This window comes from Sapajus apella, unplaced genomic scaffold (assembly GCF_009761245.1).
Source record: "Sapajus apella isolate SASKATOON/1434 unplaced genomic scaffold, GSC_monkey_1.0 scaffold218, whole genome shotgun sequence".
NCBI lineage: Eukaryota > Metazoa > Chordata > Mammalia > Primates > Cebidae > Sapajus > Sapajus apella.
In genome coordinates, this window is record NW_022437158.1 from 409,833 (window position 1) to 431,056 (window position 21,224).

Consider the following 21,224-nt stretch of genomic DNA (forward strand, 5'->3'; position numbering starts at 1 on the left):
GGGCTGTGTGGTGAGGACTCGGTGCATTCGGGGAGCACGGGGCTGTGCGGTGTAGACTCAGAAGCCAGAGAGAAGGCGGCACAGGTCCAGAGCATGAGGGACTGTGGTCAGAGAATGTTGGGCACCTCCCCAAATCCGAAGTTCGCAGAGGCAAGCCGAGGGCCAGCCTTGCGTGCAGTTTCTGAGGATGATGCGTCTCTGTGTGAGCCTGTGTGTCATGTGCAACAGTGTGTGTTGTGTCCTGTGAGTGAGAGGGAGCTGCCAGCGGCTCATTCGTAGGGGCCGAGGGCCAATCAGGAGGTGTCATTAGGAGCACGTGGCTCCTGAAGCAAGCCAGTGGTTCCAGGGGCACCTGGTAGCAGCATCTGTATGTGAGTAGTTGTCCATATTTTGACAGTCTCTTTAAAAGGATGAGTGAAGAAAGACATAAACCTTTAGATTTGCCTAAGTGACCTTGCCAACTAAGGAAACACATGCGTATTATCTGTATCTTCAGGGGCACTTGGCTAGACTCCGGAAGCAGAAACCGCAGCTGCGCCCACAACCCACAGCACCGCAGACCCTGCCTGGGGCCCCGCAGCCGGCCACACAAGGACAAGGGCAGCCGCCAACCCCACCCCACCGCAGCAGGGCCCCGCTCACCGCGGCACAGCCCCGAGGCCCAGAGCCCTGCTGACGGCTCCGCCGTGGTCACCTTCAGGTAGCTGGCTTGGAAGCTTCTGCTATCATTGTTTCTAGTATCTGAGGCAGGCTGATGATTCTAACATCTGAGGAAGGGTAACGCAGGGCGACAGGGCAGGGCACGTGTGATCCTTGTTTCTTGTTATTGAGACTCGAGTGTCCACCTCCCGCCTGGAAGACCGGGGACTGCTGTCAGCGCCGATGCCCAGCCCGTCCAGTGTGCTGTGGCCACCCCTCCTGTGGGATCTATCCTGGCAGCTGTGGTGTCTCACCTGGGAACACAGGGCTTCCGTCACTGCGACGGGATTGTGTCGCGATAGGGCAGCTTCAGCACGCGGCAGGTGGGCAGCCACCTTCGCCTCACGTAAATGAGTGCATCAAGCCTTTCTAAGTTTCTCATTCTGGAAGTTGCTGAGTTGTTTTGCCACGTGTTGATTTTTTAAGAAGCCTAATTAGAGCCTCATTCCTGGCGCCTTTCCCCTCTCAGGAAATGGAGCAGAGATGGCTGCAGGCCTGGGCAGAGGTCTTGCTTCTGTGAAGGAAAGAGGCAGCATGGGCCCTCTTCCTTCTTAAGACAGCAGGCGTTTCCTTCACTGTCATTCCCACGCGGTTCGCGCCTCTGAGTGGGTCGGTGGCAGTGAAGAGTGTGAGACGCAGCCCCTTGTCCGCGCTGGCTCCGTGTGTCCCACGTTCTGTCTCTCTTGTCACCACAAGGGGCCAGACCGTGGTCACGCAGCCTCTGTACGGGCAGCAGCTCCTAACGCTCAAACGCCACCAGCAGCAAAAAGCTCCGCAGCCCTCAGCCACCCGGGCCTGCGGCCGCACAGCACAAGGCGGTGGCCGCCGGGCTTTGTGGGAGCTGCTCCTCACACTCATCGTTCGGGCCCCTTGGGCCAGAGCCGGGCTGGCCCCAGCGCCTTCCTTACGGAGCAGCCTGGTGAGCAGGGCTGAGGAGGCTCCCTGCTCCCGGCATGGGCTCCTGGGGCCGGGGGCTGGGGCTCAAGGGACTCTGACCCTGTGCTGTTTGCATGTGTTTGTTCTCTAGGGGATCACTTGGTTTGCTGTATAGTATAATTTTTCAAAAAATATGTACAATGATTTCTGTGAAAAATCACTGACAAGGACTTCTATTTCTGTTAATATGGTAGATTAGAGACCCTGAAAATCTATCTCAACAAAACATCTAAAAATGCCACATTTTCAAAGAGTGCCAGATGAAATATATAAATCTGTGAACGAGTCTGCAGGACAGGGAGTTCGGCACGGGCTGAGTCCAGGGGGTAGGTCTGTGCTGAAGACCCTGTGGCCTGGGTCCTCGCGGACCCAGATGACCTAGAACTTTGAGGTGAGTTTGGGGAGCAGTCTGGAGACGCCTTGGGCCCAGGCAGGTGCCGAACCAAACTGGAGACCCCATATAAGTCTGGGCCCCAAAGGGATTATGGCAAACCCTTCCAGGAAAGGATGAAGGGGGCAAACCGGTCCTCTGAGCCTCCCTGCAGGAACTGTGTCTCTCCTGGCCGTGGCTGTGGATGGAACTTCTTTAAAAGTCTCTCCTATTCACGGATTGCCCCTGGCTGGCACTCTCCACCACAGGCTCAGGGCCAGAGTTCATATGATTTATATGTTCAAAAGAACTGCAAACTGTGACTTAATTGCAACCACATCTGGAGCTATGGTGCCCCCAGGCCTCTGGTGGAAAGTCTTGTACATCCTTGCAGGAGGAACCCCAGACGCAGGCCTCAAGGAATTCCAGCCAGCAGGGTCCCTAGACTATAAGCTCGTAGTGGAAAGTCACAGCACATGTGACAGAAGGAGCCTCAGAAGTGACGGCAAGAGAGCCACACCTGCAGAGACTCAGTGTTAGGATAGCAGGTGCAAGTATGTTTAACGTGTGTGAAGGAACGAGGGAGAAGCTTGAAAGCATGGGTAAGAAGCAAGAGACTGTCAGAGACAAGCAGAAATAAGGGACCCAAATGGAACACCTACAAATGAAGAATGTAATAACTGAAATTCAAAGACTCGATGGAGGCCAGGTGCGATGGCTCACACCTTAATCCCAGCACTTTGGGAGGCCGAGGAGGGCGGATCACGAGGTCAGGAGATCGAGGCCAGATTGAGCTGAGACTGCGGCACTTCACTAAGCCTGGGCAACAAGAGCGAGATTCCCATCTCAAAAACAAACGTAAAATTCAAAACTATGAAACATAGGAAACAAGTTTTGTGACCATAGGTTAAGTAAACATTTCTTAGATACGACACCCAAAAGTAGAGTCCATAAAAGGAAAAAATTGGCAAGTGGTGCTTTAATAAAATTAAACCTTGTTGCTACGTGAAAACCATTGTTAAGAGTGAAAAGACAAGTTCCTGGGAGGAAGCCTTTGCATTCGTGTAGCTGATTAAGGACGTGTGACCAGAACAGACGGAGAAGCGTCAAAGCTTACTAACACAAAAACAACTTATTTTGTCAAGTGGGGAGCAGATTTGAGCAGGCACTCCGCCGAAGAAGCTCTCTAGGTGGTAAATAAGCACTGTCCTCTGGGAAATGCAAATCAAACTCACAGTGAGGAGCTACTGCACAGCCATGAGAATGCCTACAGAAAAAAAGACAAGGCCAGAACCAAGTGTTACCAGGGTGTGGGAAAACAGACCTCCTCACAGCGTGTTGGTGGGACTGCAGGATAGCGGGGCCCTCTGGAATCAGCTTGGCAGTGTCTCATCAATAGAACAACGATCTCCTATTTGACCCACCTTGCTCTTTACAGCGAGAAATGAAGACGTGTGTCCACAGGACAACCAAACACTGTAACCACAGTGAAAAATAATGCAAGTGTTCACAGCAGCTCTATTTATTTACCTAAAACTGGAAGTGGCTAGGCACGGTGGCTCACGCTTGTAATCCCAGCAATTTGGGAGGCTGAGGTGCGAGGATCACCTGAGGTCAGGAGTTAAGAGACCAGCCTGGCCAACATGGGGAAACCCCATCTCTATTAAGAAAAATAAAAAACTGGAAGCACCTCAGACACTTCAGTCTTCAGCTGGCCAATGGGTCAACAAATGGTGACACATCACTTCCACGAAACAGCACTCAGGAGGGACGGCGGGCGGCAGATGCTGGTGGCAGCATGGACAGGCTTGAAATGTATCATGCAGATGAAAGAAGCCACACCCGGAAGGCTGCGACGTCCATTCACATGTGACATTCTGGAAAAGGCAACACCGTAGGGACGGAGAAGAGCTCAGTGGTCACGAGGGGCTGGGGCCGGGAAGGACTGACTTTCAAAGGGGCAGTGGAAAGAGTCTGTGTTTTGATGCTGATGCTAGTTACTTGGCTGCAGGCAGTCATCAAAACTGAGTAGACAGAAACAGTGACTCATACTGTATGTAAATTGCACTGCAGTTTAAAACACTTAATGGAAGAGTTAAACAAGACATCAGACAATTTGTGAGCTGCAGAGAGATCTGCAGAAATAATCCTATGGTAGCACAAAGAAGAGGAGACAAGAGTGACACGTGGCGAGGCAGAGCGGCCCAGGCCTGTGGTCCCAGCACGTGGGAGGCCAGTGTGGCTGGACTGTTTGAGCCAGTCCAGGACCCGTCTGAGCAGCACAGTGAAGCCCCATGTCTGCAAACAATAAGAAAATAAAAGAAGAGGGAGGGGTAAGAACTCTTAAACTGAGTTCCAGAAGAGAATGGAAGAAATTACTCAAAGAGCCAATGGCTGAGAATTTTGCAGAATGGGTTTAATTTACCAGTCTTAAAGACTGAAGAAAGACAGCAAGTCCCTAGCAGGATACAGACGAAGACCGTGTACCTGACACACCTGGGCAAACTGGAGCACTCAAAGCAGGTGAGAAAACCATGAAAGAATCCAGGAGGGAAACAGATCGCTCGCAAAGGAACGAAAGTCCCACTGACGGCCCCTTCTCAGTAACTGGGGACCGGATGTGGCTTCAGAGTGCCGGGAAAAAACTCCTTCAAGGGTAAGAGCGGCACAAGGACACACTCAGACAAAACCGAAAACACTCACCACAAACAAACTCACCTAAGAAGGCAAATGGCCCTCAGCGTGGAGAGCCACGTGCGGGGCTCGGAGGGCGAGCTGGAGAGGAGGCCGCGGTGCCCACCGGAGGGTCCCCGGGCTGCTGCCGCCGCACACCCCAGAACAGCTAGGGAGGGGCTGGGAGCCACCACGGTGAGACTGGAGCGTCAGCCTGAGGACGGCAGGAGCCAGGCAACCACCCCAGGCCGCCAGGGTGCAGCTCTGAGTGTCTGAACATGCCGAGCTGACCCTCACGCTCAGCTGCCCAGATGCAAAGTCCCCCCAAACACAGGCCTGGGGCCTTGGGAGCGTCTGCTTCTAGAGCTTCCGCCGTCATCCGGGTCCCTGTGCTGGCCACCACGTGGTGAGGGCTCCGCCGAGGACAGCCCTGAGTGCTGCCGTCAAGGCCGAGGAGGACACTCCATGTGCCACCCACGAAGCTGCTTGCAGGCTGGGAGGCTTCGGGCTTTCAGCAACATGCGAAGGAGAACCTGTCAAGCTCCAGCTGCTCAAGTGGGTTCAGAGTCAAGTGGCAGAACTCCTGCTGCCACCTGCTTAGTCATGGGTGTGGGTTTTCCTTGGTGAAGGAAAAGCCCACAGTCATCCATCCATGAATACGAAAAATAAGAACAGCATTGATGCTGAATCTGTGTCGCCCCATGGATGCATGAACTGATTGAAAAAACATAGCTCGCCGGGCGCGGTGGCTCACGCCTGGAATCCCAGCATTTTGGGCGGCCGAGCAGGCGGATCACGAGGTCAGGAGATGAAGACCATCCTGGCTAGCACGGTGAAACCCCATCTCTACTAAAAATACAAAAAAGTAGCCGGGCCTGGTGGTGCACGCCTGTAGTTCCAGCTGCTTGGGAGGCTGAGGCGGGAGAATCGCTTGAACCCAGGAGGCCGAGGTTGCCGTGAGCCGAGATGGCCCCACTACACTCCAGCCTCGTGACAGAGCGAGACTTTGTCTCAAAAAAAAAAAAAAAGAGAAAAAAGAAAAAAATCAACTAGCCCCATCCATCTCACCGGGTTAAATTTCACTTTTTATATTTAGTTATTGCCATAGCGTGTAATGCGCCTATGTTATTTTGACTGCTCACGTACCAACAATAACCGTAATGCTTCCTCAGTCCAGGTGACCGTTTTTGAGCACCTGGAGCCTTGTGATCAATTTTCGTGTGCATTTCTGTTGCACAGAAGTATGTGGGCAGTCAAAGGATTCCAAGAATGAAATACGTGAGGGCTGAGTCTGGGAGACTGGACCGGAAATACACCATCAGAAGGAGGGCCGTGGGGCTTGGGTGATGAAAGGGCTGCTCACTTGTGTGGCGTCGAGGCGTGGCCATGAGGCAGCCTGCGGAGGGTCCGGCTCTTCAGAGAGGCTTCCTGACCTGCACTTCAGTCCCTGCAGGCGTGTTCGCGTGTCCCAAGACACAGTTCTGAACAGCACGTGCATGGCGTTCAGAGGCCACTGGCTTGGAGTAAGGAGCAGGGCTTTCTCCTTCTGCCTGCTGGCCCCGAGGGGTGGGCCTGGTGGGCAGTGACTCTCTCTCACCTTATGGGAGGCGCTGTCACCTGCACCTGGAGCCACAGCCCCCACCTAGAAGAGACCTGCAAGCAGCTGCAGGCGCATTCTAGAACATTCCGAGGTGCATTCTAGAACGTTCCAAGTGTGGGAGCAAGGCCTCCCGTTCTGCTCGGTCACAGGACAGTGGTACAGAGGCCTTTTCCCTGTTGTTTTTGCTGATGGTAGAGTCTCCAGGTGCGGTCCAGGGGGGCTGCCCCCCCCAGACACCTCCTGTGAGCCTTGCAGCCCCAGGCCTCCCTGGAGTGGGCACCTGGTGTCACCGCCCTGCCGCCCAGCACAGCCCCTGGGCGCAGGAGCCATGGGGACTGCTGGGCTGCTGTGAGGATGCCTTACGGGGTGTGCCAAGCCGCTGCGTGGAGCCTGGGCTGACTTCTCAGGCTCTTGGTGCCAATGGCCTCAGAGACACCAGACCCTGGCCCGCCATGGGGCTGCACAGGGACGCTGGGGGAGCCGAGGGCGTGGGCCACCATGCTGCCTGCCCCCACCTGGTGGCCTCTCCATAGGGGAGCTGAGGCTGGGACGCAGGTGGGGGAGCCTGGATGCGCCTCCTTCCTCAGCCATGGGAGGATGCGATCTGGGAGCGCAGCGGGGCCCACGGGGCAGCGCCTTCGGGAGTGGTGTGTCCCTGCCACCCGCACAGTGGCTTCTTTTGCTTCCCACACTCCCCATGGTGGTGTGGACACCAGCAGTGTCATTGGCAAGGGAGACCCCGCGGGTCAGGGGTGTGTTCCTCCAGAAACAGGGCGTGTTGTGCCTCTGAAAGGCCCAAGAGGCCGCCCCCCACTTGGCTTCTCTCTGCTTATTCAGTAAGGCCGAGAGGGTCCAGGGAGCAGTAGCAGGCAAGCCACACGCGGGCGGCACACCCACCCACCTTCTCCCTCTGGGCTGGGCGGGCACAGCTGTGCTCTGGTGAGACCGTGCCCTCCTCAGCTCCCCCACAGCCCCCCTTACTCTGCGGGTGTGGCCAGTTTTGCTGGCTGTGCCGCCACCTGGTCTTGTGCCAACCTCCAGAGACATGGCTGCCACCCTGACCTGGGCGGGAGTGTAGGGGTGGTTCTGCCCTTGAGGCCTTGACTGGGGCGGAGGGAGGCTCCTCCTGTGGAGACCGGGCCCAGCCGAGCCCATGGCTCCACCTCTCCATTGCCCGTTTGTGTTATCCAGTGACAGGGACCGTCTCCTTGGAGCCCGGGCTGATGGGGGCCTGTGACTGAGTTGCGTGGCTGTGGGCCTCCAGAACCCTGCATGCGCCCTGGCAGGTGGACTCGCTCTGCCTTCCTGAGACGGAGTCTCAGTGGCGCGATGTCGGCTCACTGCAGCCTCCCCTCCCAGGTTCAGTTGGTTCTCCTGCCTCAGCCTCCTGAGTAGCTGGGATTACAGGCGGGTGCCACCAGGCCCCCCTAATTTTTGTATTTTTAGTAGGGATGTATTTTAGTAGGGTTTCCCCATGTTGGCCAGGCTGGTCTCGAACTCCTGACCTCAGGTGATCTGTCTGCCTCTGCCTCAGCCTCCAAGAGTGCTGGAATTACTGACATGAGCCACCGTGCCCGGTCTTGCTCTGCCTTCCTGACAGTGCAGACCTCGATCCTGGACAGTCCGGCTCGCCCCAGGGTCTCTCAACAGCTAGAACACGCAGGGTCTGGCGCATGGGCCATCCGGAACACTCTCGCCTGGAGACGTGAAGGAGGGGTGGCCGTCCTCTGTGGCTCTGCGTCTTCCCGCTCCTTCTCTAAGGCCTGTCCTTTTAGTCCCTAGATGAGCGCCCAGCAAGTCACGGTTCAGGCCCAGCAGCAGAGCGGCCAGTGGCCAAGAGCGGCCCACCCTCCGCAGCCCACCAGGAAGACACCGTTCCTGCTGTCCCCTGTGTCTCAGGCTCCCGAGGCCAGTGCAGGCCACATGCAGGTCGGGGTGGCTCACACTGTGCCCTCACACGTGGCCACGCGGGATCAAGGCCAGTGGCTGATGGGCTCCTTGCTGTCACTGCCCTACTTTTAAGACCCACCACTTCCGGAGAGGTAAGGAGACGGGAGTGCGTGGACGGCTCAGGCCGCACCCGCATCCAAGTTCCCTCCTGTCTGTTCTCTGCTCCGTGAAGGTCGCGAGGAGCCCTCGAGGCCCAGCCAGTGAGTGCCCAGCACCCTGCACACCCCTCACCCACCTGCCCCTCCCGCCTGGGGTGTCTGGTCCCCAGTGTCACCGACAGCCCTGTCCTCCTGTCCCTCCTGCCTCTTCCTTTGTGCGCTCAGCTGCCTCCGTCAGACAAACTGCTTCCCTCCCCTCACTTACATCTCTTCTCAAAACCTGGGGAAGGCTCCGGTTCCCCAGGCCACTGTGGAACACCCCGATGCGCCCAGCTGCCCACAGAGCCTGCGCCTCCCCCTCCCACGTGTGCAGCCAGGTCCACGCTCTGCACACCCTGGCATGGAACCGTTCACACCCTCCAGAGAGCGCAATCACGGTGAAACCGCCTGGTTGTCTGGGTAAAAACCAAGCTTCTCCGTCTCTCGGCCAAGAGGCTGAGGTCACAGACACAAAGGCAGAGTGAATCTGGAGCAGGCATCTAACAGGAAGAAGGGAAGAACAGCTGTCTGTCGGAGTGGGAGCCCCAGTGGGTGGCCAAGTTGCAGTAAAAATGTTTTTGTAAATAGGCTAGTGAGGAGCGGGTGGCCTGTCTTCCCAGGTCCTGAGGGTGAGGCGGGGGCAGGCGTGCTGTCTGCGTAGATGAGGACTGGGGGTGAGGCGGGGGCAGGCGTGCCATCTGCGTAGATGAGGACTGGGGGCGAGGCAGGGGCAGGTGTGCCGTCTGTGTAGACGAGGACTGAGGGTGAGGTTCGGCCACGTGGTGCCTTCACCAGTGCCTTGCTCCTTTCTCTCCTGGTGTGGATTTCCCGCTTTATCCATTGATCAGCCGACAGACACGTGGTTAGCTTCTGGTTTCTGACGTCGTGAACAGTGCTGCTGTGAGATTTGTGTATACGTTTCTGTGTGTACGTAGGTTTCATTGATCTGGGGTGTACAGGATCCCTAGGAGGGCAAGTGCTGGGTCCTAAGTGACTCTGAAGTCCTGAGGCTTTGCCCCACTGTATCTACATGTGACTTTCCCAGCAGCAATACATGAGGTGTCCACTGAACAATCAGAAGGTCCACTCATCCAGGGAAGGAGAGCCATGTTTTTTTTTAAACAGCTTCAACGCAGATGGACAGAGCTATTTCTTAGAAAGGGTTGCACCTTGCAGGGTGGCTGCCCTGCCAGGCTAGAAGGCAGAGCCTCTGGCAGAGACAGAAGCAGGCACATTTGAGCCGAGGAGGCTGTGACAGGGCGGGTGCCAAACAGCCTGGCCAAGTGCACGTGCTCAACAGGCTGCAGGAGAGGAATATTCAAGAGGAACACGCATGTGCACGAGCAAACACACACGTCACATGGCTTCCATCTGCACCAGGAGAGGCATGAATATTCAAGAGGAACACGCATGTGCACGAGCAAACACACGTCACACGGCTTCCATCTGCACCAGGAGAGGCATGAATATTCATAAAAGGAACACGCATGTGCACGAGCAAACACAGATGTCACACGGGTCCCTCTGCACCAGGAGAGGCATGAATATTCAAGAGGAACACACATGTGCATGAGCAAACACAGATGTCACACGGGTCCCTCTGCACCAGGAGAGGCATGAATATTCAGAAGAGGAACACACATGTGCACGAGCAAACACGCATGTTACACAGCTCCCATCTGCACCAGGAGAGGCATGTTCCTCAGAAGAGGAACACACATGTGCATGAGCAAACACACGTCACATGGCTCCAATCTGCACCAGGAGAGGCGTGAATATTCAGAAGAGGGAAACACACACGCGCACAGGCAAACACGTTACATAGCTCCCATGTGCACCCCGGGGTGAAACGTCACATTTGAAGGCATTACGAGTAATTAGGCTGTGCATGGAAATGCTGACCCAGGGACAGGAAGGCGCTCTGCGCAGCCTTGCTCGGCAAACCAGCCGGAGCCGTGCATGCGGGGTGGCCTCTATCAGGAGAAGCTTACTGCCATCAGCCCCAGGTCCAATCGGGGCTGTCCTCATCGCTCGCGGAGCAGGGGTCGGGGGTTGCTGGCTGTGCGCGGGGTAAGCTGCAGGTGGCTCCACGCTGCTCCTCTCTTGCTGAGCTGCCAAATGCTGTGTGGCCTTAGAACACGGCCTATTCTCCAAGTGTAGGGTGTGCAGCTTAACCCCCGCACGGCCCTGTTTTAGCTCCTGTTTGTAATTTGGCATCTAATTGCCACCAAGTCTGTTCCATGAGACTTAGGGTCTCTGCTTCCTTAGGGTTCTGGTTTCTGCATCTCCACCCATGCCTGTCTTCTGGGCCATCCCTGTGGGCGTGAGGCGGACCTTACTGTGTCTCTGAGCTGTGTTTCCCTGATGAATGGCATGGAATGTGTTTCCGTGGCCGCTGGCCACTGTGTGTGGCTGTGCCTGAGTGGAGCCAGTCGGGCTGAGATGGTGAGGGTGGGGTGGGCGGTAGCTGAAACGCCATGGTGCACTCCTGTTCTGGGCTTGTTCCAGTGCCTGCTCCAAGCCAGTGTCCATGGCCTTCAGAGGCTCCTGCGTTGCTGTCACCAGCCGGGGCTGCCGTGCCGTGGGGTGCGGGAATAGGTTCTCATCGACTGTCTTATTTGACCAAAAATCAGACTATGTCAGTGGCGGCTGTGTATCATAAGCAGCATTCTGATAATTCTGGGTATGCTGCTTTGTACTAAATGAGAGAAAACCGATTTTCTGGGAATTCGCTGACTCCAGGCTCTGCAGAGGCAGCATCTCTCATTTTGCTAAGGCTGCTTCAAAGGTCTAAGCCACCCTCGGAAAAACGACAGCACTGTCAAATTCTTTGTTGAACACAGAACCATCTGTTCACGCCGTTTGACACACAGGTTCAGTGCAGCTGCCGGAGACGCGTCGGACCACAGTGGCCAGCAGCAAGGGCACGTGCTTCCTGCAAACACAGCGGTGGCTCCGGGCAGCCTGGCACAAGTGAACGCAGCAGTGTGTTGCCATGGCTGGCTCACCACAGATGCCCGTTTTGGGGGTGTGGAACCATGGGTCAGCTCTGGGCACCAGCAAGGCTGAGAGTCAGCAGCCAAAGTCCAGATGCTGGCCAGGTGCGGTGGAGCATGCCTGTGATCTGAGCTCTTTGGAAGGCTGAGGCGGGTGGATCACCTAAGGTCAGAAGTTCGAGACCATCATGGTCTACATGGTAAAACCATCCCTACTGAAAATATAGAAATTAGCTGGGCGTGGTGGCGGGTGCCTGTGATCCCAGCTACTTGGGAGGCTGAGGCAGGAGAATTGCTTGAACCTGGGACACAGAAGTTGCAATGAGCCGAGATGGCGCCACTGCACTCCGGCGTTGGCAATGGAGTGAGACTATGTCTCAAAAAAAAAAAAAAAAAAAAAGGTCAGCTGCAACCCCCTGACCCCGGAGGTTCTAGGCCTCCGGCAGGTCCAGCTAAGGCAGGGGCAGGCATGGGGAGTGGGGTGGGGGTGGCCGAAGAGCTCAGCAGGGCAACTTCCTTGACGTGCGTCCAACCAGCTTCGGGATTCAGCACTCTCCAGCGTGGAGGGCACCCCCATTCTCATCCCTTTTGCTGCCAGGCGGAGGTGGGAAGTGCAGGCTGTTGTGCCTTGGTTCTTATACTGGAAGCTCCCAGGACTAGGGCTGGCCCAGAAGCCTCCTGGTACTGGGGCACCAGCGGCTGCAGCAGCTTGCTAGAGAGCACGTGTCGTGGCAACTCAGGTGCCCCAGCTTCAGCCAGCATCCAGAGAAGCCTCACTGGACGACCGCAGCCGGTCCCACACTCCAGCATGCACGGGACAAGCTTGCCTGGTGTGGACGCTGCGCTTGGCGTGAGGGTTCTCATCTGAGTCCCCAGAGCGTCCATCCTGCTTGCGGACTTCACGTCTCCCGGCCCGTGGCTGCGGGAGAAGCGAGTGTATCTCAGAGAGCCTCAGTCTCAAAAATGTTTTCACGCTGTCATTCACTGACGCGGGTAAGTATCATCTCCAGGTGGAAAAAGCACCACAGTTCACTCGTTTTTTTTGAACTTTAATATCATCACATAAAACTTTCAAAACAAAACCTCCTCACGGATAGTGGTCAGTGCTTCCAAGGCACATTTCCCACCACGTTCACAGTGAGAACGTTTCATGCTGCGTGTACACCTGGGTGGAGACTGGGTGCCAACCACACGCTGACTTCTTTGATCTGTGACAATGCAAGCGTTTCACAGACAATGTCCCCTTCCTGGGGTCTGCGTGACACGGGCCTGGGGAAGCGTTTACCTGAGTTTCTCAGTGTTTGTTCCAAATCAGGGTGGCTGTGGGCTCCTGCCCATATGTGAGTGAGGGACTCAAGTGACCTTTCCAAGGGAAGATGGTGGGTACGCTCGTGTTGCTTTAAGGGCTAAAGTTTTATCATTAGCTCAGGGTTCACCCCCCAACTCTCAGGCACACGTGACAGGTGCCACGGCCTCTGTTTCAGAGTGCCTTCCAGTTTTATAAGGCTCCACTCCCAGCGGCCATCCTGACCTGAGGCCAAAGCGTCAGTGGCTTCTCGCTGTGAAAGTGACAGCCCGACACCTCCGGTCTGAGCTGGTGCCTGAGCTCTGACGCCCAGCTGCCTGGCATGGAGGACACTTGGGAGGAAGGCCATGTCCACTGGCTGCTTCCTCAGGAGCCCGGGGAGTCCTGTCCTCACAGCAGCCAGTGGTCAGGACTGCTCTGGGAGAGGGTGAGGGTGGTGGGCGTTCGGCCCCTCGGCCTCTGAGACCCATCCTAGGCCAGCTTCTGCCTGTGCTCTTCCTGTGGAGCAAACGGGACGCTCAGTGTGCACTCTCTGCCCCTTGTGCCTGCGGGGCCCTGAGGACAGGAAGCCCCCACTCAGAAGCCCTCCCTGGGCTGCGTGTCTCCACCATGTCCTCAAGCCAGAAGCTGGAGGACAACTTGTGTGACCCTCTGTTCCCTTCGTGCTTTCCTGTTTGATCCTCCTTTCTCCACCTGTGGTGGCGATGCCCTCTCTGTAAACGCCCCCCCAGAGGGTCTCGTGCCGAGGCCTGCAGCCCTTACCTTGACAGACTCCTCCAGCTGGGACAGGGCCTCCTCGTACCTGGGCACCAGTGGCTGCAGCAGCGTGCTGGACAGCTCATGCCGCTGCAACTCAGGAGCCCCAGCTTCAGCCAGCATCCGGAGGAATCTCCTCTCCTGGAAGGAGGCAAATGGGTGGAAAGGGGGTCTTGGGCCAGCCCCTCGCCACCCGCAGGCAGCAGAAACACCCAAGAGCCCCGCGGCCTCACCTGTACTTTCAGGAGCAGCGTGAAGGCCTGTCCGGTTTTCCCAGCTCGGGCCGTCCTCCCGACCCTGGAAGCAAACACGGCTGTCTCCAGACGGGCCCGGGCCTTCCAGGGTCTGACCAGCAATGGCCTCTCTCCATGCCAACCCCACCCCAAACCAGGCAGATGGTCCCACATACGATGCCCAGGAGCTCACAACGCCCCGGGCCCCCAGTCGCCACGCTCACCGGTGCACATAGGTTCTCAGGTACTGGGGGGCGTCGTAGTTCACCACCAGCTCCACGCCCTGCACGTCGATGCCCCGGGCAGTGGCATCCGTGCTGATGAGCCTGCCGGGACACGAGCACTGTGGTCCCCTGCACCCACCCCACAGAGGCCTTGCCCCTGCCCAGGGACTCACAGCTGGATCTTCCCCTGTTCAAACTGCTTCAGGATCGTCCTCCTCTGGCCAGGCCCGTAGCGCGAGGAGAACTCAGCCACATCCACACCTCCAAAAGCTTGCACCAGCAGGAAGAGCCTAGGCAGAAAAAAGGCTGGCGCCTAGGGGTGCTGGGACCAGGCTGCCTCTGCCGCCCCCAGCCCAGCGGGGCCTCACCTGTGGGAGTTCTCTCGGGAGTTAGTGAAGCAGAGAACCCTCGAGAAGCCCATCTCCAGGACCAGGTGCAGGACGACCAGCGGCTTGGAGCTGAGGCTGCAGGGCACGTAGTGGTGCTGCAGGAATGGCAGGGGGTGGGGGTTGGGGTTGAGGTGGGGGTTGGGGCCCCAGGCTCCCAGCGCAAACCTCTACCCTGCGTCCCACTCACTGTGAGCCCCACAGGGAAGGCGTACTTCCCTGACTCCTTGTCCCCATCTGTCTCTTCCAGGCCCCTATGTGCCAGCCCTGAGGAGAAAAGCCGGGGCTGGTAGAGGCCCAGCTGCTGCAGCTTTTCGGGGTTCTGGGTCAGAGTAGCTGAGAAGAGCAGCTTTTGCAGGGGCATCTGGGGACAGCAGATACTGGAAGAGAAGGGGGTGTTACTGGCACTCTGCCAGTGGCTGTCCCAAGACCGCTGGGAATGGGATTCCTCACGCCATGTGGACCAGGGGCAAAATGGTCTGGCTCACATAACAGAATGACATGGTTCTGAGCACTGGAGCTCCAGCCAGCCTTGTCTCTGGGTGCTGAGAACAGAGAACTGTGCGCAGAGGCCTCTGCTAGGCGGAGCCAGCACCTGGGCATGCTGCCGGATACCTGGCGGCTGTCACAGCCTGGGCCTGCCTTCGCTGGAGCAGGGCACAGGGGTCTGCAGGGTCCTTGCTCTGGAAGGCGGCCGACACCACCCGTGGCAGCCACGACTGATGCATGCTGTCAATCATCCGGTCTGCCTCATCGATGATCTGCAGGGAGGCAGGGAGCCCGAGACTGGGTGGCATGGCCCTGACCTCAAAGCCCAGGCCCAGGGGCAGGGGACCTACCAGGAAGCGGAGCTGCTGGAGGCTGAATCCTGGGGTCTGGTCTATGTGGTCCACCAGGCGGCCGGGAGTGGCCACCACAATGTCAGCCAAGCAGCGGTACCCGTCAGCTCTACAGAAGGGAGAGTGCCTTGACAGAAGGCAGCTTTCTCCAGGGATCCGGAGAGGCAAGATGCGGCCTTGCCCGCAGCCCTGACTCCACCCCACCAGGGAAGGGGTGGATGGCAGGTCCTCCACATCACAGGAGCAGATAGTTAAACGTGGCAGTCCCTCAGGCCACATGCAGGGCTCAGCAGGGCCCCCCTGAAAAACCCACGTCCTGACACAACGTACGTTTTCTGGACAAGGCTCTCCTGCTCCTTGGCCAGAGACTTCTGTCCTGTAACCAGGGAGACTCTCAGAGGCGTGGCATCTGTGTAGATGTTGAAGACTTTGCTCACCTGCAGGAGGAGTTTGTCACTGGCCTGGAGATGGCTGCTGTCCCCCACTGCAGCAAAAAGGACTCCGGACCTAGTCTGGATCCCCTAGGGGCTAATCCCTGTGCACTCGGCAGGGAAGCTGAGGCTGGTGGGGCCATGCTCCAGGTCTAGAGTCCTTGTACCTGCTGGGCCAGCTCCTTGGTGGGCAGCACAACTAGGGCACGGACATGACACACCACTCTTGACAGCAGAGCCTACGGGGGAAAGGGGCGCCCACGTCAGCAAAGCCGTTCCCTGCCCTCTGCACGTTTGCTAGAGAAAGGGGACCTCCACACAGACCCGGGGGAAGGGGACCCCCACACAGACCGGGGGAAGGGGACCCCCACACAGACCCGGGGGAAGGGGACCCCCACACAGACCTGCACCACAGGGATTACAAAGGCCAGAGTCTTCCCACTGCCCGTCGGGGCAGAAACACAGAGGTCGCTAGGCCGGTAGCCGCCTCTGCCCACCAGGAACCCGCAGGCCGCACTCTCCAGGAGAGCGGGAATCACAGCTGCCTGCACTGGATGAGGAAGGTGAGAGAGTTCTGTTTGCGCCTGGGCCTGCCACCTCCCTGCCTGTGGTCTCTGGGCTGGGCATCGGCGCACCAGCCTGAGGAGACCCAAGGGGGAACCGTGAACTTGAGGGTGCTGAGACCACACTCGGCACGCCGTGGCCATGAAGCCTCTTGTGTGAGTGCCCAGGGAGATGCCCCCTCATTTGCCTGCCCGGGGCTGGAGCACCTGGAAAGTAGGACGAGATGCCGTGTGCCCGCAGCTGCTTCTGCAGGTCAGGGTGGACCTCAGGGATGTCCTCAATAGGAACCAGGTCTTCGGTAACATTCTTTCTGACACAGCTGGGCTCAGCCAGCCACTTAGGCAGGAAAGGCTGGACCTGCCACCAAAAGCAAAGAGATTAGGTGAGTGCTTTGCAGGTTCTCAGGTGAAGCCCGGGGCAGAAGAGACTGTGGGAGGGAGGCCAGGGAAGCGTCCTCTCGAGTCTCCAGCTCCTCAGCCCCAAGAAACGCTTTCCATGCAGCCTTCAGAGAAGAAATCGAACAGTCGCCTCCACTCCCAGGCCGACCACCCTCCCGGCCGCCGCCGCTCACTTTCGGCGCCTTCCTCCTCCCGAATCCACCGAGCACCAGGCCGGGAGCCAGGGGTCCGGCCGCCTCCTCCGGGACCCGTCCGTCTGGAGCCGCCTTGGCGCGGGCGCTGCGCTCCCCCGGCGCCTCCTCGCTGCTTTCGGCCCGGCAGACACCTGCGGGGGAGCGCGTCAGCACCGGGTCGCTGGCGCCTCGGAGGGAGCCCGCTCGCCCCGCGCGCCGCGGCCCACCTGCGCCCGCGTCCTCGTCGTCCGCCTTCCGCCGCTTTCCCCGACGCGCCTCCGGGCTCTCCGGCTCCGAGCCGTTCACCCGCCGCCGCCGCCGGGGCCGCCGTCGCTTCCTGCTTGCTGGCTCGGTCGGTGCAGCCGCCTCGGTCGGCGCGGGCTCCCGCTGCTGCTGCCGTTCCCTGGCCCGGCTCTGCAGCCGCTCGAGCAGCGTGCGGGCCCGGCCGTGCGCCCCGACCTCCGCCGCCTCGGGTCCCGGGTACCGCGCAACGTAAAACAGCGCCATTGCCAGCCGCACGCCTGGGACTCGGGCTCGGCGCGCGGTGGTGACGTCGCGGCACGCCAGGGACTCGGGCTCGGCGCGCGGTGATGACGTCGGCAGCACGCCTGGGACTCGGGCGCGGCACGCAAATGTGGGGTTTGGGTGGCGCGCAGAGATGACGTCGGACTCTACGCGCGGCGGCAACGCCACGGAAGCGCTGGCGGCCGGGCATCCACGTTTTTCTGCGTTGGGAGCGTCATGGAGCGGGAGCCGGGCGCCGCGGGCGCTCGCCGGGCGCTGGGCCGCCGGCTGGAGGCGGTGCTGGCGAGCCGCAGTGAGGCCAACGCCGTTTTCGACATCCTGGCGGTGCTGCAGGTGGGTCCGGCGGCGTCGCAGGGCCGGGGTCGTGGCCCCGGAGCGGGACTCGAATGGGGGCTGCGGCGGCAGGGCCCTGGGAGGTTCAGAGACGGCGTTGGAGGGTCAGGGTGGGAGGCGCGTGGGTCACGGGCTGGGGACGACGGGGCTGGCGTCCCGAGGGGAAGGGGAGCAGGCCTGAGGGGCGGCCTAGGCGGGGGCGAAGGTGACAGTTCCCGGCTGGGCACCCTGCCGCCGCCTCCTGCAGTCTGAGGACCAGGAGGAGATCCAGGAAGCAGTCCGCACGTGCAGCCGTCTTTTTGGTGCGTTGCTGGAGCGGGGAGAGCTGTTTGTGGGCCAGCTGCCCTCTGAGGAGATGGTCATGACAGGTAACCGCTGGAGGGCCCCAGGGCTGCTCTTCGTCTTTCTGTGGGTCGGAGGGAGGCTTTGTCACCGTGGGATGAGCGTCCCCAATCCTAGCACAGGCCGTGCAGGCCGGTGGGAGGACACACCAAACCCACCGTGGAGGATGGGCAGTGCCGTTGGGGAGGGGTGACATGGGTGCTCCGCAGCTGGGTTTAGACGAATGCGTTTGTTTTGCACCCCTTGTAATTTGATGTTGATTGATGCTGATAGTGTCACTTAAAATCGGAGCTTTAAGTTCCCATCCTGGGGACTTCACGTCTTGGAGTAAAGCGGGGGGTGGGGATCCTGCTCCTGGCAGCTTGGCTGGGGCAGTCCTGGGGTAGGAGCTGCTGCTCTTCCTGTTTGCAGGGCTCAGGGCGTGTGCTAGTCCCAGCACAGGTCTGGGGGCCATAGTGACCTGTGGAGGGTGAGTAGAAGATGGGGCGGGGGTGGGGCCAGGCCTGGGGCCTTGGGCTGGGCCTCGGCTGGCATATGTGGGCCTCATGGGGGCTGACCACCCTAGCTGTCTGCAGGGTCCAGGGGAGCCATGCGCAAGTACAAGGTGTGGATGAGACACCGTTATCACAGCTGCTGCAACCGCCTGGGGGAGCTCCTGGGGCACCCCTCCTTTCAGGTCAAGGTGGGTCTTTGGGATCATTGGGCTGGCCTCATCCTTGTCCATTCCTTGTACCCCCCGCCCAGGCTGTCCACAGAGCAGAGGTCTGGGGCTCCCACAGTTGTCCAGGGAAGCTGCTTCCTTCCTTTGACCAGTGTTCTGGTGGGCAGCCTCCTTTTGTCTCCCGGTTCATGGGAGTGTCACCTTGTGGGCGTTCAGTCCAGTTCATGGGAGTATCACCGTGTGTCCGGTTCAGAAGCATGGCTGTCGAGCCCCATGCTGAATATTGAAGGGGAAGAGTCAGAGCCTGTCTTTGCCTCTAGTGGCATCACCAGGGATCTGTGTGTTTGCGTAGAGCACACACGCCAAGCCTGATTCCAGTCCGGGCCGCAGATGTGTGCTTAGCCCACACTGGTCTGCAGCCGCGAGAACGAGTTACGAGCTTTCTTAAAAGCTGTACTGAGAAATAACTCATGCATAGCATGTTACTGTGTTCTCAGAGGCGTGCACTGGTCACCACTGTCCAGAACGTTGTCATCGCCCCAAAGGAAATCCCGTGCCAATTATCACTCGCATATCCCACCCATTCCACACCCAGCCCTGGGCAACCACTAATCTACTTTCTGCATCAGTGGGTTTGCTTTCTCTAGATGCTCCTCGTGAGGGGATCACAGGATGTGTGGCTCCTTCTGCCCGACCCCATGCTGGTGTCACATGCCTGTGTTTTCACAGCGGTTCCCGAGGGTCACGGTGGTATTGCTGTGACACAGGTGACCAGAGAGCAGTCCAGTGGCTCCTAAAGCAGACCTGGCCTGTGTGCCCTTCCCCGGCCAGACTGTCTTTCCCTCAGGATCTTGTCCCCACGTCATGGGTGGGACGTGGAATCCTAGAGTGGCGTCTGGTGGTGTGTGGAGCAAAACAAGGCCGGGCCCCCCGTTCCTCAGGGCTGGGCCTGGGTGTGAAGGCCTCCCTGACTGGGCTGAGCTCTGGGCCCATCTGTGGGTGGGGGCATCATAGCCCCTCTGCACTGCCCCCTTCCCAGGAGCTGGCCCTGGGCACACTCATGAAGTTCGTGCAGCTGGAAGGAGTGCACCCGCTGGAGAAGCCCAAGTGGGAAGGCAACTACCTGTTCCCCCAAGACCTCTTCAAGGTGAGGCCTTGCGGGATTCCCAGAGGACCTGGCAGGCCAGAGCCCAGGATGGCCCTGTTGTGGGGGCGGGGCCTGCTGCGCTGAGCTGGGATCCTCTTGGGGCTCCTATGCGTGGAGGTGCCTCTCCTGGCCCACCTAGCCAGGAGGAGCCTGGGTGGGGGGCTCAGCAGGGCAGGGCCACCTGCTTGGCCCATGCTGGCCTGTGCTGGACCGGGCTCCTCACTGTTCCTTACCTCCAGCTGGTGGTGGGAGGCCTGCTGTCTCCTGAGGAGGACCAAAGCCTGCTCCTGTCCCAGTTCCGGGAGTACCTGGACCATGATGACATCCGCTACCACACCATGCGGGCAGCTGTGGACACTGTGGCCCGGGTCACTGGTCAGTACCCCGAGGTGAGCAGCCAGGTCCTGTAGCCAGCGTCATGCTGGTGCCTTGAGGAGGCAGGGACCAGGGTGGCGTCCAGACACTCAGCCCCGGCTCCGCAGGTGCCCCCCACCTTCTGGAACAACACCTTCATGCTGCTGTCCGCCGTGAGCCTGCCCCGCCAGGAGCCCACCGCCTCCAGCTTCTATGTGAAGCGCACGGGTAAGTGTCTTGAGGGCTGGGGCGGCCACGGCTGGGCCTTTGTCTGCCTCCCCTGTGGGTCAGGTGACGCCTGGCTCTCGCTTTCCCTGCAGAGCTGTCAGACACCTGGAAGGTCGCTCACCTGAAGGTCAGTTGCTTCTGGTTGCCAGGTACTCTCTGGGCTTGGGGGTGTGTGTGGGGTGTGTGTGAGGCCCCGACGAGGCCCGCTGCCAACTTCACCTAAGAAAACCCCCAGGGCACAGGTGGCAGCTCGCACGGCTCACTCACAAAGAAGCATGGGAGGGGTCTCCCTTAGGTCAGAGGCCTGTCACCTCTCGGGGTCTGGAGCCTCTGGTGCCACTTGTGGCCCCTGTGGGCTGTGTGGCTGCAGCCCCCCCTTGGCCCTCGTCTTCCAAGGCTGCTTTCCTGGCTGTTCTGAGACCCCAGCCTTGAGGGCCAGATGCTTCTGACTTTCACCCGGAGATGAGAGCTTCTGAGCCTGCGACAGGAAGGGGAAGGCGGGGTCAGAAAAGGCGACCAGGCCTGTGCTGGATCTCAGGGCTGGGCTCTGGGGGACCCTGGCAGCCGCTTGGGCCCTGGGTCTGGGGTGGGGGGCGGCAAGTGAGGCCTGGACCCCGTTGCAGGAGCACAGGAAGGCTTTCCAGGCCATGTGGCTCAACTTCCTCAAGCACAAGGTAGGCTGGGTGGCGGGCGGGGTGGTGCCCACTCTTCCCAAGGGGGAGCCTCACCCTGCCCTGCCCGCCCTCGCCCAGCTGCCCCTCAGCCTCTACAAGAAGGTGCTGGTGATCGTGCATGATGCCATCCTGCCGCAGCTGGCACAGCCCACGCTCATGATTGACTTCCTCACTCGTGCCTGCGACCTGGGTGAGTGCGGGCGCCTTGCTCACATGTGGGGAACAGCGCCTCTCCCACACCCCACTCTCCCACCCCCGCAGCGCCTCCCCCCACCCTCCCACCTCCCCC

The 21,224-nt window shown here is 59.3% G+C and overlaps 2 protein-coding genes across 4 annotated transcripts in view; one reads left to right on the forward strand and one right to left on the reverse strand.

Annotated features, from left to right (window-relative positions):
* Positions 1 to 17,231, reverse strand: part of DDX51 (DEAD-box helicase 51) — a 17,703-nt gene extending 472 nt beyond the window's left edge. The window contains exons 1-14 of one of the 3 annotated variants that reach the window (XM_032270889.1): positions 16,899 to 17,210; positions 16,672 to 16,823; positions 16,307 to 16,457; positions 15,941 to 16,086; positions 15,704 to 15,775; positions 15,436 to 15,542; positions 15,106 to 15,214; positions 14,882 to 15,027; positions 14,457 to 14,646; positions 14,249 to 14,364; positions 14,054 to 14,170; positions 13,881 to 13,982; positions 13,657 to 13,720; positions 13,430 to 13,564 (exon numbers count right to left, since the gene is read on the reverse strand). In XM_032270889.1, coding sequence (XP_032126780.1) covers positions 13,430 to 13,564; positions 13,657 to 13,720; positions 13,881 to 13,982; positions 14,054 to 14,170; positions 14,249 to 14,364; positions 14,457 to 14,646; positions 14,882 to 15,027; positions 15,106 to 15,214; positions 15,436 to 15,542; positions 15,704 to 15,775; positions 15,941 to 16,086; positions 16,307 to 16,457; positions 16,672 to 16,823; positions 16,899 to 17,178 — 1,887 coding nt within the window. In that variant the 5' untranslated portion in view covers positions 17,179 to 17,210. Of the gene's footprint in view, positions 1 to 11,827; positions 13,166 to 13,429; positions 13,565 to 13,656; positions 13,721 to 13,880; positions 13,983 to 14,053; positions 14,171 to 14,248; positions 14,365 to 14,456; positions 14,647 to 14,881; positions 15,028 to 15,105; positions 15,215 to 15,435; positions 15,543 to 15,703; positions 15,776 to 15,940; positions 16,087 to 16,306; positions 16,458 to 16,671 lie in introns of those variants that run through there. The other 2 variants (XM_032270888.1, XM_032270887.1) reach the window with 2 other exon arrangements.
* A 124-nt stretch (positions 17,232 to 17,355) lies between these two features.
* Positions 17,356 to 21,224, forward strand: part of NOC4L (nucleolar complex associated 4 homolog) — a 5,882-nt gene continuing 2,013 nt past the window's right edge. The window contains exons 1-9 of the mRNA XM_032270892.1: positions 17,356 to 17,529; positions 17,777 to 17,897; positions 18,447 to 18,553; positions 19,572 to 19,679; positions 19,919 to 20,068; positions 20,162 to 20,261; positions 20,354 to 20,388; positions 20,885 to 20,935; positions 21,014 to 21,125. Coding sequence (XP_032126783.1) covers positions 17,413 to 17,529; positions 17,777 to 17,897; positions 18,447 to 18,553; positions 19,572 to 19,679; positions 19,919 to 20,068; positions 20,162 to 20,261; positions 20,354 to 20,388; positions 20,885 to 20,935; positions 21,014 to 21,125 — 901 coding nt within the window. The 5' untranslated portion in view covers positions 17,356 to 17,412. The remainder of the gene's footprint in view (positions 17,530 to 17,776; positions 17,898 to 18,446; positions 18,554 to 19,571; positions 19,680 to 19,918; positions 20,069 to 20,161; positions 20,262 to 20,353; positions 20,389 to 20,884; positions 20,936 to 21,013; positions 21,126 to 21,224) is intronic.